The 13,824-nt window shown below is 36.4% G+C and overlaps 1 protein-coding gene across 3 annotated transcripts; it reads right to left on the bottom strand.

Moving 5' to 3' along the window:
- Positions 1-3: 3 nt before the first annotated feature.
- LOC136824908 (gamma-aminobutyric acid receptor subunit alpha-2-like) lies at positions 4-12,360 on the bottom strand. Of its 3 annotated transcripts, none has more exons than XM_067080889.1 (10): positions 12,103-12,360; positions 10,467-10,567; positions 9,967-10,098; positions 7,546-7,655; positions 6,818-6,900; positions 5,882-6,037; positions 4,701-4,883; positions 3,858-4,006; positions 2,250-2,519; positions 4-1,020 (listed from the first exon to the last, which is right to left on the bottom strand). In XM_067080889.1, the coding sequence occupies exons 1-10, from the start codon at positions 12,218-12,220 to the stop codon at positions 763-765; spliced, it is 1,560 nt and encodes a 519-aa protein (XP_066936990.1). In that variant the 5' UTR covers positions 12,221-12,360; the 3' UTR covers positions 4-762. The 3 variants fall into 3 exon arrangements, with proteins under 3 accessions (XP_066936990.1, XP_066936992.1, XP_066936993.1); XM_067080892.1 differs by having other exon boundaries at positions 930-1,020; positions 2,297-2,519; positions 12,103-12,225; XM_067080891.1 differs by lacking the exon at positions 4,701-4,883 and having other exon boundaries at positions 12,103-12,225.
- Positions 12,361-13,824: the final 1,464 nt, after the last annotated feature.

Raw genomic sequence — 13,824 nt, 5'->3', positions numbered from 1 at the left:
GGCCAAAATTTCGTCACTTTTCCCCGACAAATTTTTCCCGATAAGGTACTTTCTTTCATAAGAACATAATGTTTTGATGCAGTAGCGTGGACACGGGTGAAGGAGCATTTGCTTCTGAAGAGTAGAAATTTTTTTTGACAAGCTTGAGTTTTTACAAGCTCTTATTTGATTTGGTTGGTCGTTAAGATGTAGTAATAAAAGAATCTTATTACTTTTTCTAAAGAACGCATCATCTCTATCACTTTAAATGACCAATTAGTGAATTATCTTGTAAAAACTCCAAGGCATCTCATTTTTTTGACAACAACAATGTAATTATGTCCCTTTACCACGAATAGGACATTATTGATTCTAATTCTGATCTTGCCATTGCAACCCATTCGAAACAATAAACCTTCGCTTGCCAAATTATCCTTCTGGTAATGAAAATATACAGCGACGCCATAAATGATATTGAACAAGCATAATATTTTGAGACTTGATTTAACAAAGTTTGATCTTGCCATTGCAACCCATTCGAAACAATAAAACTTTCGCTTGCCAAATTATCCTTCTGGCAATGAAAATATACAGCGAAGTCATAAATGATATTGAACAATCATAATATCATGAAGTTTCTGATTTAACAAAGTTTGATCTTGCCATTGCAACCTCTTTGGAGCGATAAAACCTTGACTTGCCAAATTATCCTTTTGTCGATGAAAATATACAGCGGCGCCATAAATTATATTGAACAAGTACAATAGTATATAGCTTTTGATTCTAATTCTGATCTTGCCATTGTAGTCTCTTTGGAGCAATAAAACCTTCACTTGCCAAATTATCCTTCTGTCGATGAAAATACACAGCGACGCCATAAATGATATTGAACAAGACGAAACATACAGGGAAAATAACTCTTGCTAATTGGTCAAGCACGTGTGCATCGTCTTTACCGAACTTTTGTTTCTCGTAAAGTCGAGCATGGACTTTCTCTTTGAGACCAGCCTTGGCTTTCCATTTTTGTGTATACTCATGCACCTTTGAGAAAAATAGAAAAACACATTTCTTAACCTAGTATACCCTATTCAACCTAGACTTTTATGGGTGGTTCAGAACTAGGGGGGGGGGGGGGCTTTTCCTGTTTCACCCCTTAACTTTTGATCTAGTGGGTCTTTTTTGATGAAATTTGGCACACAAGATCCTTGTCACATAAGGTTTGACAAAAAATTTTTTTGATGACGTCACTCATCATGCCAAAAGTGAGCAAAAACCGAAAATTTCCTTTGTTCTTATAAATAGCTATTGTCTTCTAACAAAGGCTTTCTAGAAAAAAGTTGCCCGAGTTTAAAATGCTTATTTCATCTTAGATATTCAATAAATTACGGTTTAATCGATATATGACATTAAAAATAAATTTGTATTGGAAAAGTGTCAATTTTCCTGTCGGAAATGTCATCATGCACAAGGTGTGAAAATATTTAGGTGTCAAATTTTTATTTATTTTGAAACTAAAAATAATAGTTAGGAATTTACAGAAAATTTCATGACGAAAGCTCTATTATTTCAGGAGCTATTACCAATAATTTGACCTCCGAACAGAAACAGCCCCCCTAGGCCGAGTACGAATAGGGTTAAATACAATTGTCTCTCTAATTCAATCTTCAAGAAATTTCTTCAAATTAGGAAAAATTCAAATCACAGAGAGAAATTGACACCACCTTTTTCTCAAGACCTTCTGTGTAAAAATCTGCGTAGTTCAAGTACAGATTTTTAGAATTTCATGTACTTGCTTGTTTTGTGAGCATAAGGCATAAGACACGTCTCTTTCCATATCACAAGTTAAAATAGTTTTTCTAAGGGTCAGGGTTAGCTTTCCTCTCCTCTTTTGTCTCTGCTAGGGTAACACTTTCACAAAATTCTAAGTCTCTCTTAAGGGTTCAATTTTCGCAGATCGAGTTCGCACATACTCGAATTATTTCCTTCCAAAAGCGTGAACCGTGAAAATCATGTACTCGTGAAAATGGATTTTTGAAATTCCTCTTAAACCCTATCTTTCTGATATTGGGCTTTTCCGAAAATAGTCCGTAAAGTGTCTATTCAAGTAAAAAATACGATATCCAGGGGTACTTAAGCATCTTTATAAGAGAGGATATCCAGGGGGTTTGATACTTTGAAAAATCAATATCCTCAACAGTATTTGGTAAGTTTTTTCTTCTGGAAAAGCACATTGCAGAATGTATTAAAAACAAAAAGATGTAAAAATGTACCTTAGTTAGTTCTTGCAAGGCAACTCCTGTAGGTGCCAAAAACATACCGTTAGATCTTGGATTCCGTCGATTCATTTGTGGTTGTAGATCATTTACACGAGCTGTCGAATCCGTCTGTTGTAATTGTCGTTTAAAAATGACGTTCAAATCGTCGACATGATCGCTTTCACATGGCGTTTGAGAATATGCAGATTGACGGCGACTCCGTGGCGACAAACCGTGGTTGTTTTTTCGATGCTGTGACACATTTGATGATTCCTTGATTGTTCTCTGGTTAAAGAAGAAATAAAAATTATTTTGAAACTTGATGTTGCTTTGAGTGTTTTTCTTAATGTTAGCGTTCTTAATTGACATTCTGCTGTTCAACACGCTCCATTATTAGATAATATTGAAAGTTAACGTCAACAAGGAACTGATAAACGACACTCTATATATTTTGACAACATAAGAGGTTCGCTTCTTTTCTACATCAACACCGCTGTGTCACAGACCGGGTGGGACCTCCGCCCCACTGGAAATATAAGCCCAAAATTTGTCCCCAAAGGAGTTAAATCCCTCAAATTTCGTCCCCATCGGAAAGATTGAAGTATCAATATCCCCACTGTAAAATTTTAATGTAAATTTGCCGTCTTCACTGGAATTTTTGTATTGAAAACAATAGAAATCAAAATCCCCAGTCATAAAATAGAAGGGATTTGCTACCCCCACTGCAGAATACTCCTTCAATTTCATTCCCACCGGGTCAGTGAGACAGGGGTGTACATCATGGAAAGGATTTCTTTAACATAGCACTATCATTTTGATCCAAACTGGCACAAAACCTCAATCTTAGATACACAGCCACTTGTACCAGCTGGTTTTTTTTTATTTCTGGCACCATATGATATAAATTTAGAATTCATCGGTAACGTTAGACAAGGGGGATAAGCTAGGAAGAGCCAATTAATGATATTCCACCCACTAAAAACAGGTCTGTATTAAACTGTGCCCGTGATTCTAGACTCTATCTTCATCTTGTCGTGATCGTCCTGTTTTTTTTTCTTTGTTCTTTTGTTTGTCTGTCAAAAGTATTTTCAGTATTTACACGTTTTTTTTATAAGAACATCCAAAATGTTTGAAGATTTCGGATGTTCTTAATCTTTTTTAAGTTTTAAGTCTAAAAATGTTCTAAAGATGATGAAATCGGGCGTTTTCGAGTCCGCAAAGACTTAAAATGTTCTTAACCTGATCTTAATATTTTGACATCAAAGCCTTATGTTCTTATTTATAGTTTGTTCTCTGTTACACCTGATTCCAGGCCATGTTTACATCTTGTCGTGATCGTCCTACGTTTCTTTATGCCTTAATATTTTGTTTTGCTTAACCCTTTAAGTGCAACGGTCATTTTTTCTAAGTTTTTTTAAAGAAAATCGCTAGTTCAAACTTTAAATGCTTTTATCTCCGGATCTAGAAGGAGTTCGCCCTCCTACATAGCCCATGTCTGATATATACCACATTGACACTTAAAGGGTTAATGTATTTTCATTTATCAAATATGTCTGAGCACACGGTTAAAAAATGTTAAGGTTTTGAAGAAAGATAATTCTTTATATTATCAATTGGTCTCACCTGAATTCTCTGTTTCCAAATTTTATCAGTGATCCCAACGATTGCAAATTCAACAATCCCCAAAAAGACAAAGATGAAACTAACCAAGACATACCAATTAACCAGAGTTGATTTGCCATTTGGTGGAGATTCTGCATGCACAGTGTTCGCTAAAATGAGAAACGGTTAAAAAAGTTACAAAGATATATGTGAAAACAAAGTATTTCAAGATATCATTAGTGAAAATAGATGCATCCTTGATACCCTACCTGGAAGTTTCTGGGGTTCAAACACAGTTAATTGCAGTTAAATGCAAGTCTGAGATCGAAGCCTTCACTTCCAATATGCAGAAAGTTATTGAGACTTATTGATAGCGTTATCCAGATCGTGAATGAATGTATAACGAGTTTATCGTTCTACATCGGCAATTTTTGGCATCACTAAATTTGTTGCTTGGTAATTTATTTGAAAGCAGTTACCCGGTTAGATTACTGTAGAAATTATTGAAATAATCCCAGCTGGCACACAACGTTATTTTAACGTTCACACAACGTTATATGGACGTTATGGACGTTGATTTGACGTTGTTTTGACGTTGTGTGCCGGTTGGGATCCTCTGATGGTGAATTCTTAGGACTAGATTTTGAAATATGGTATATATAAGCCTTACTAAAGGTTAGAACTTGTTACAATTCCCAAAGTCGTTCTTGCCGGTACCAATATTCTCCTACCCTAGTACCCCCTGGTGTCTATATTTGTCCATTGAAAAAAGTTCTTTTTTTTTCAACAAAAATGATTGAATTGAATTTTGCGGTAAAGATAAATTGATCATTTAAATCATTAAAATATGTCGGAAACACGTACTGAAAGTAATCATGCTTAGAACTGTTACAATTCCCAAAGCCGTTCTTGCCGGAACCGAACGATAGTCAATCCAGAAACCGACCCATGAGAGGACAACGATGAGCATGCAAGGAAGATAAAGCTGTAAGATGTAATAATTGACATTCCGCGAAAACTTCCATGTAGCGATAAGAACGTGGTGATCTGGAAAGAAAGTTTACAACCCAGAGATAGAGATAAGTTTCTGTCAGTAGCGTGGCATGGGGGGTGGGTAGTGCCCTTTTTCACCCTAGAAATGGAAGTCACTTCATTCTAAAAGAGAAAAAAATATCCTAAAATTTTCGTGCTCGCTTCGCACGCGTAATCTTTACAAATATATTTAGATTTCATAGAAGGCGCCAAAATCATAATGTTCAAAAATTGCCTCCCCGGTTTGCCCGAACTTTTGTCGGCCCACCACGCTACTGGTTACTGTAGTTTTTGTTCCAAACTCTAGCACCGCTATTATTTGCTCTGACCACTGACCTTTATATATCCCTGGACCAAGCTATATCCGCTTTTGAATTGGTACCCACGAGCCGTTGCAGTGTTAAAAATTAACGTCGAACGGCGCTATATCATCAAAAGTATTCGAGTGGACGTAGGTCTAGCGCTATCGATGCATTTACACCACTATTGAGTAGTGCCGCCATTAGGGTACCACTTTTCAAAAAACTCCGAACAAAGATTTTTCTTGGCCGGAATTGAGAAACTTGATCAAGGATATATAAAGACCAGTGGCTCTGACAATGCTTTTTAGCAAATGACTTTTAATTAGTATTCAGATTATGTTAATATTCTCAGGACGATTGTCTAACGTTATGTGGACGTTGTCATTCTAATCATGTTTGTATTTTCAGGATCCGAAGTCGCTTTCTTACCTTTTCGGAGCATTAAGTTCTGATAGTGCTATTCAACGATCTGCATTCTGATCATGTTTCTATTTTCGGGACCAGAAGACACTTACCTTTTCCAAGCATTGAAGTTCTGACAGTGCTTTTCAAGGAATAACTTTTCATTCTCATTCTGATCATGTTTGTATTTTGAGGATCGGAAGACACTTACCTTTTCCGAGCATTGAAGTTCAGACAGTGCTTTTCAAGGAATAACTTTTCATTCGCATTCTGATCATGTTTGTATTTTGAGGACCGGAAGACACTTACCTTTTCCGAGCATTGAAGTTCTGACAGTGCTTTTCAAGGAATAACTTTTCATTCGCATTCTGATCATGTTTGTATTTTGAGGACCAAAGACAGTTTGAAAATGAGTCGAATTCGATTTCTCCCATTGAAGATCAACATGATCTTTATCGTATGCGTCTATCGAAAAAAAAACGAAATGTTTTTACCAGTGCAAAGAGATGGCACTTTTTCGGGCCAGGGCCACTAAATGATTTGATTTGGAACGAAGCTGACTTGTAAATTTAAAGGAGTCGTTGATATCCCCCGTCAACGCGTCTTTCAGAATCATCAATGTCGTAAAGGGGTAATATAAGCCTTTAGTTTGAGGGTGCCTCCATGGATCCTTTTTTTTTAATATAAATCTAGTAGAAAGAGGACCTCAGGGCTTTCGTAAATACAGTTGGTTTTGAGCTAAAAAGTAGGGATGAGCTGGAGTTTTTATAAGATACTTCACTAATTGGTCATTTGAAGTGATAGAGATGACGCGTTCTTTAGAAAAAGTAACAAAATTGTTTTATTACTGGTAAACGACCAACCAAATCAAATAAGAGCTTGTAAAAACTCCAGCTTGTCCCAAAAAGTACAGGGCTCTTTGGCTGAAAGGATTAGAAATAAGGAGATATGCCCCAGGGTAGAAGGGATTTTGCCCTACAATTATCTCTCAGGCCATAATTACGCTCGATCAAAGAAAGAGACACATTTACCGCTCAATGCGCTAGATTCTACGTCTGAAATATGGTAGATCTTTTTTGCTCACTGGGAAAAAAGCTCAGCAGAAAATGATATTTTTTTCTTAAATTCCTTGATAATTTTATCTCATTTGAGCCTTCAGCCTACCCACTTTTATACAGTTTTCCGCCGGGCCTGGGAAAGATTTAAATTTAAGATTCGGCTAAACTTCACATGTTAAGAACTTACAAGACAACATTCGCATATCACAGAACTGTCGATCAAACGGGAAGTCTCCGGTATCCATTTTACAAGCCAACTCAACTTGATGTCTAAAATTGTGAAATTGATTCAAAATTATTACAAAAATCCATATCACTATAATATGTAATTATGTAGAAATAATAAGCTGATAACTTTATTCTAATCTTTCTCTAATTCAATCTAATATATTGGCATGAATATTCTATGTAATTCGAATCTTACTCTTATTCCAGCAAAACTTTTTGGTCTCTCGAAAATCGAATTAGAGAAAGCCGACTGATTTTTTTTTAAGTTTGAAGAGATAACCAGATGGTTTGAGATATTTTGCTTGTAGATTACAACAATGGTTCTTAGCAAAATTTCTAAATCTTTTTGTCTGTCTCAATTCTCCGGAGTCGATATTTTTTCAGATTTTTTTTAAAAATATATTTAATTCTTACCAACAAGAAACCAATAGAATTTCGAGGTAAGAACCGTGCCAGTTTTCAGGGATTTTTTTATATCCCGACTTTGGAAAAGAGTTACGCAAAAAGATTTTGAGGTTTTCCTCAGTCAACCATAGAAGGTTTCTACAACCAAAATATTTCAAACCCTCTGAATGTTCCTTCCCAGCTGGCACACAACGTTGTTTTAACGTTCAAATAACGTTATTTGGACGTTATGAATGTCAAATGTACGTTGTTTTGACGTTGTGTGCCGGCTGGGTTAAGTACCTTTGTGACAATCTGATTCCGCCATCGCTGAAAAATTGCATTCGAATGTTGGCTTGTGGAACTTTCGTTTCGATGTTCATAATCTGGTTGTCGAATGATATTCCGGGTACCTTTATAGTAAATTATCACGACGAGAAATGATTAACAGAGATAAATGGTATTTATATGATAGGATACGCACTGACCTTTATATACTCGGGAGGAAGTACCGACAATCGGTGCCGAAATATTTGACAAAAAAGGGGAAATATCTCAAAAATTTCAAAACCACAAGCTATTTTTTAACTCTGAGTTTAAAAGTGAGACTTAAGACTTAGGAAGGACCTTATGATCTCAGGATTAATGTTCCAATAAAGCTGAGAATATAGCCTGGAAGCCACTTAACCCCTCCCAAATCGAAAAATCCGATGAAGCGGAAATACTGAAACTGCAACTCTCGCTTCGACCTTTAAAATCTGAAAAACGTTAAAATAAACAAAATTGCCAGTGTATTTCGGTGCTATGATTGTAGATCCCGGCCAAAGGAAATCGTTAAAGTGGTACCCTAATGGTAAAATTCGATAGCAAGTTAAAGTACGTATATGCAGAGCGCCAGATCTGCACTAGGTTTCTGCCAATATTTTTGATGATACACTGCAGTCAAACTAATTATTAACTCCTCAGGTAAGTTATGGCATGTCTCAAAAACCTGAAAATTACCATAATTTTTGAAGGCCATTAGCCGGCAGAAAATGAGGAAACCAATGACTTGCAACGAAGGATACCATGATGAAGTTTCGCTGTAGGGGTGTTACCTAATTGTTTACGCCCTTATTTTCGCGAAAAACCGCAAAAACCAAAAAGTGCTGACGTCAGCAAAACTTGTTTTTTAAATATCTCCAGTTTGGCTAATGGTAGAAACATGAAATTTGGACCAACGTTGAATATCATTAAAAGGGTCATTTTGCAAAAAAAAATCTTTCGAAATTTTGCTATCGTCAGCAGAAATCAGCAAAATACGAAATTTTGCAATAAAGTGCTGTTGTCAGCAAAATTTCAAAAAATTTTTTTGCAAAATGATCCTTTAAATGATGTCTAACTTCAGTCCAAATTTCATGTTTCTATCTTTGGCCAAACTGGAGTTATTCAAAAAACAAGTTTTGCTGACGTCAGCATTTTTTAGTTTTTGCGGTTTTTCGCGAAAATAAGGGCGGTAACAATTAGGTAACACCCCTACAGCGAAACTTCATCATGGTATCCTTCGTTGCAAATCATTGGTTTCCTCATTTTCTGCCGGCTAATGGCCTTCAAAAATTATGGTAATTTTCAGGTTTTTGAGACATGCCATAACTTACCTGAGTCTGCAAGGGCTTTTTTGGGTACCACTTTCAAAAGATCGATCACAGATATTTCTATGTAAGTACCCTAGCTGGCATACAACATTGTTTCGACCTTCAACTAACGTTATGGACGTTGTGAACGTTAAATAAACGTTGTAATCTCATGGTTGATTGAAATTCGATTGACGTTTTTGCTTACGTTAATTTGTAATTTCCTGCGAACTTGTAATTTCCCTCCTAGCTTTTGTAATTTCCCTCCTAGATTTTGTAATTTCCCGCAAAAGTGAAATTTCCATCCTTTGGAAATTCATCACCTTTATCGAATTTCTTACTAACTTTGAAGGGTTAAGTAAATTGAATACTATCCAATTAAAACTCGATTCGCATTTCTATGACTTTTTTGAGATCTCTTTTTAAAGTTTCAGATTAATTTCCAATGTTAAATTGACGTCTTCCAGAATTGTTAGAATTTCAATCCAAACCATGAGATTAACCAGGAATCTCATGCTTGTTTTCGTGAAATTCTGGATAAATTACCCTCGGTCAAATTTCGAAATGTTTTAAATTTCCCTCGTTGCACTCGGGAAATTTCAAAAAATTTCAAAATTGACCTCGGGAAATTTATCCCGAATTTCCCTCATAACCATGAGATTACTAGTACAAACAACGTTGCGTGCTAGCTGGGACTGATTTAAAATTTTCAATAAAACACATTTTCAGTTTTAAGTAAAAAAACGTATTAAAAACATGGTAAGAACATTTAAGTCTGAAAATTTCAAAAAATTAAGCACAGCCCATGCTGGAAACAAAATTTGCTGATTCTCATAAAACGATGGCCAAGTGGTCAATGGCATCAGCGTCTCAAGCCCCGCTCCTTCCAATGTTCTGTTCAGTTCATAGATAACCGAGCCGGCTGGCCGTGGAACCCGTGGAAACAATCGAAAGACTGTTTAAAAGTCCTAGATTACTTAGCCAGTACCTTCCCACAAACCAAATTTCTTCTTTGTTTTAAATCGCGATAAAAAAGCGGTTTTCGTCTAACAGGCTATGGATTACTGGGCTATCCACGTAAAATATCAACTCTATCTATAAGTGTACTTACCCAAATTTTATCAACTACGCTTTGTATTCCAAACTCAAGAACAAAATCATCTCCTGGTTCCAGTAGATGCTTAAAAGCTAGCCTGTGATCTTTCCATCTTGATCGATAAAGAAAATCCATGCTGTAGGAATTCTAAAGAGTAAGAACTAAAAAAGTAACTGGTGATATTTCTATCTTGATCGATAAAGAAAATCCATGCTGTAGGAATTCTAATGAAAGAGCAAGAACTAAAAAAGTAACTGGTGATATTTCGATCTTGACCGATAAAGAGATGATTCAGAACTAAGTTCAAATCCTGAATTTTGGTGAAAATGGAGAAATGAGCTATGAATGAAAAAAGAAATAGTTAATACAACGCTGTAAGGGCCAGAAATGCTGAGTAAAATGTATAAGAGGGTGCCATTTCACTGCTCAAGGGCTGCACTGTAAGGGTCGGATTTTGAAAGCGATTTTTTTGGTGGCATATGCCGTCGTTTAAGAATAATAGAGTGAATACATACTGCGCTGAGAGGAGACCTGGGTACAAAATCATGAATGACCATGTTGACTTCAACCTTGACTGGTTCCCCATGCTCTGATGGTAGCACATGCTTGTTATAACCTTAAAAATCAGATAAATATGTTTTTAACTCTTTCAGGACGGCCCCAGCAAATTTCTTTCTATTTTGAACGATACTTTACGGCTGCCATAACTTTTTGTGAGGACCTGATTTAAAAATCTGGCACACTGAAAAGATCTTTCCAACGAACCCAAACATGACCTATTAAGATTGCACCAAAGCTGATTGCATCCGAAGTTGGAACTTCTAAAAACGAAAAAAATCTATTTTTTTGATTTTCGTTGCCCTGAAGGAGTCAAAGTGACATATTTTAATACACTACTGTCTCATAGCCCCGGTGGAACATTTTCCCACAGCGAAGACAAAAATTTCAATCGAAATCCAGTCAATGGGGATATAAATTGTTTTGTTACAATTTTAATAAAACATCAAGTGAACCGAACGGGAATGGAAATTTTCATTTGGGCTAAAATTGAGGGGTAGTTTTCCTACCGGGTCCCAGTAGATCTGCGAGGGTATTTAATCTAAATCTAAACAGAAAATAAACGTTTGGGTTTCTCATAAAATTCACACGGGGCAGGGCCCACCCAGCTGGCACACAACGTTGTTTCAACGTATATCTAACGTTCACAACATCCATATAACGTTAGATGAAAGACGAAACAACGTTGTTTGTCAGCTGAGTACCAGAAGGATACTATTAGTTACACGGTCTTCTCGAGGTGGGATACGGGATATACAGGGTCAGTAAAACCGTATTGGTGGAGAGGCTTGCCGAACAGCAGAACTTCTAAAAACGAAAAAAATCGATTTTTTTGATTTTCGTTGCCCTGAAGGAGTTAAAGTGACATATTTTAATACACTACTGTCTCATAGCCCCGGTGGAACATTTTCCCACAGCGAAGACAACAATTTCTATCGAAATCCAGTCAATGGGGATATAAATTCTTTTGTTACAATTTTGATAAACCATCAAGTGAACCGAACGGGAATGGAAATTTTCATTTGGGCTAAAATTGGGGGGTATTCTTTCCACCGGGTCCCAGTGGAACTGTCACATAAGGCAAGAAAGTTTTTTGCATAAGGGTATTTAAAATCTAAACAGAAAATAAACGTTTGGGTTTCACATAAAATCCACCCAGCTGGCACACAACGTTTGTTTCAACGTTTATCTAACGTTCACAACATCCATATAACGTTAGATGAACGTTGAAACAACGTTGTTTGTCAGCTGAGTACCAGAAGGCTACGATTCTTTTCATCGACATCGTTCCGTCAAAAACTAAGAATCCAGCATGTTCTTAGTTACAGCGGAGTCTCTTAAACCCAAAGCTCTTTAATACGAATCATTTTTGTGGTCCCTTCAATTGTCAATGCCCTATAAACCTTACTCCATTTTAGCTCGAAATTTCCATAATTCGAACAGATTTGTGTTTCCCCGTGCATGTTCGAGTTACAGAGAATACACTGTATTTCTAAAATCAGAGGTTGAGATTGTTCTTAATTCATTCTTAGGTTTTGCCCAAATTAAGTTTCGTGACATTACAAGATTGTTCTCATAAAAAAAGATTTTTACCTTTTTGCAAAAGTTGTCGAAATATTTTGGTTTTGTTGTGTGACGATCCTCCGGTTGCTATAGAAACCTCGATGTAAAGCAAAAGCGTCAATATGAGCATCGAAATCCTCAATCCCATGGTGTTTGTGATCTTTTGTAACGTGGCAAAGTCTGAATGGCTATATGGATCAACCAAAAATGTTGCTACTTTTAATGCGAAGGAGAGTGTATGGAGTTAATTTTAGTTAATTTTTTTAGTTGTTTTAGTTATCTCTCCCTGTAAAAAAAAACAAATGGATAAGAAAATTAATGATAATCTTAAAATGAAAAGACTCTGATGACAAGCCTTTTACTAACCTTTACGGAGGGCTGCGGGTCCCAGTGGGTCTGCGAGCAGGTGTTATAATGCTTCTGTTAGATTTAGGCTCTATCCCAGCTGGCACACAACGTTGTTTCAATGTTCTAATAACGTTCTTAACGTTCCAATAACGTCATTTGAACGTTGAAATAACGTTATGTGCCAGCTGGGATGCTTCAACTTCTTTAACTTTTCTCTAGCTTGTACAGTGTTCTTTCAGCGTAACAAATCAAATTTCGGAAAATGTAATTCAAAAAAAGAAAAGTATAATAACCCGTAAAACTAAGTCGAATCTCAGTCGATTTGTGTATTAAGGGGTCTTACAGTGCCGTAGGAAGCATTTCCATATTGGGGGGGGCTGAAGTTTAGTGACACCGCGAGGGCCAACCATGGTTTGGCCCTCGGGGGGAAATTTTGAAAATTTGAGCTGTAGACTGCTTGAAAATGCACTCAATTGTGACAATTATGACAAATTAAAAAAGAAAAACTTTGCATTTTGCAAAATAACCAGTTTTGAAAAAAATATTGGGGAGGGGGCACTGGTCTTAGGAATAAATTGACACACACAAACAATGATTTATTCATCTTAAATATAAATATTACATACAAAATTTACAGAAAAGTAAATCTAAAAGTAAAAAGAAATAAAGTAATTTATGATTGGGATTTCCCAGAAAAATATTGCGTGGGGTGTGTTCGGAAGATCTTTGTTATGAAAGTGAAACGATTGCTTTATCCTCAATTACGTTTAAAACTTTGAAATATTAAATTAAAGTTGTTAATTTTAATACTTGAAACTATTTAATTCCATGGATATCTACATAAATTTTAAGACCGACAACCCTTGGATATGATGACCCTACATTTCGACCAACCTCTTGGATATCCAACCGTTTTGATAGTTAAACAACCCCTGTATATCTGATACACTCGATTCCCTTTTTTCTGGTAAAGCCCGGCAATAAAGTATACAGTTGACGCTCTCCAATTCGATCTTCAAGGGGAATTGGATTTTCATCGAATAAGGGAGCTTATCGAATAAGGGAGCGTCGTTTATGCGAGTTTCTTGTTGACGGGGACTTTAAATTTCATCGAATAAGAACTATTCGATAGGCTGAATAGTAGAACGTCGAATTAGAGAGCGTCAACTGTAGTTTGAAACATTAGTTGTTTGAAACTAAATATTTGAATTGATTTTTGCGGATAGATATAACACTCAAAGCTTCGGTTCTTTAAGCATTCCAGCACTACTTTTCTGCTTACGGGCTGCTTATACAAGTGATTATGCAAAACCCAACACATAGTGGTTTGAACCCTTTGGTTTGCTGTCTACTGTTCTGACCGCACCCGGTGGGGGGCAGTGGGTTTACCAACTGACGGTATCA

Source organism: Clytia hemisphaerica, unplaced genomic scaffold, assembly GCF_902728285.1.
Source record: "Clytia hemisphaerica strain Z4C2 unplaced genomic scaffold, Clytia hemisphaerica genome assembly, whole genome shotgun sequence".
In the NCBI taxonomy this organism is placed as follows: domain Eukaryota; kingdom Metazoa; phylum Cnidaria; class Hydrozoa; order Leptothecata; family Clytiidae; genus Clytia; species Clytia hemisphaerica.
Note: the sequence above shows the minus strand (reverse complement) of the source record. Positions and strands in the feature narration are given on the sequence as shown.

Excerpts from the sequence above, each read along its gene's own strand:
- LOC136824908 (XM_067080889.1), bottom strand. The coding sequence starts at position 12,220 with ATGGGATTGAGGATTTCGATGCTCATATTGACGCTTTTGCTTTACATC. Across the intron at positions 10,099-10,466 it reads CCAGGTCTCCTCTCAGCGCA|AATTCCTACAGCATGGATTT; the intron begins GTATGTATTCAC and ends CTTACTCTTTAG. Across the intron at positions 2,520-3,857 it reads TTTGGAAACAGAGAATTCAG|AGAACAATCAAGGAATCATC; the intron begins GTGAGACCAATT and ends TTCTTTAACCAG.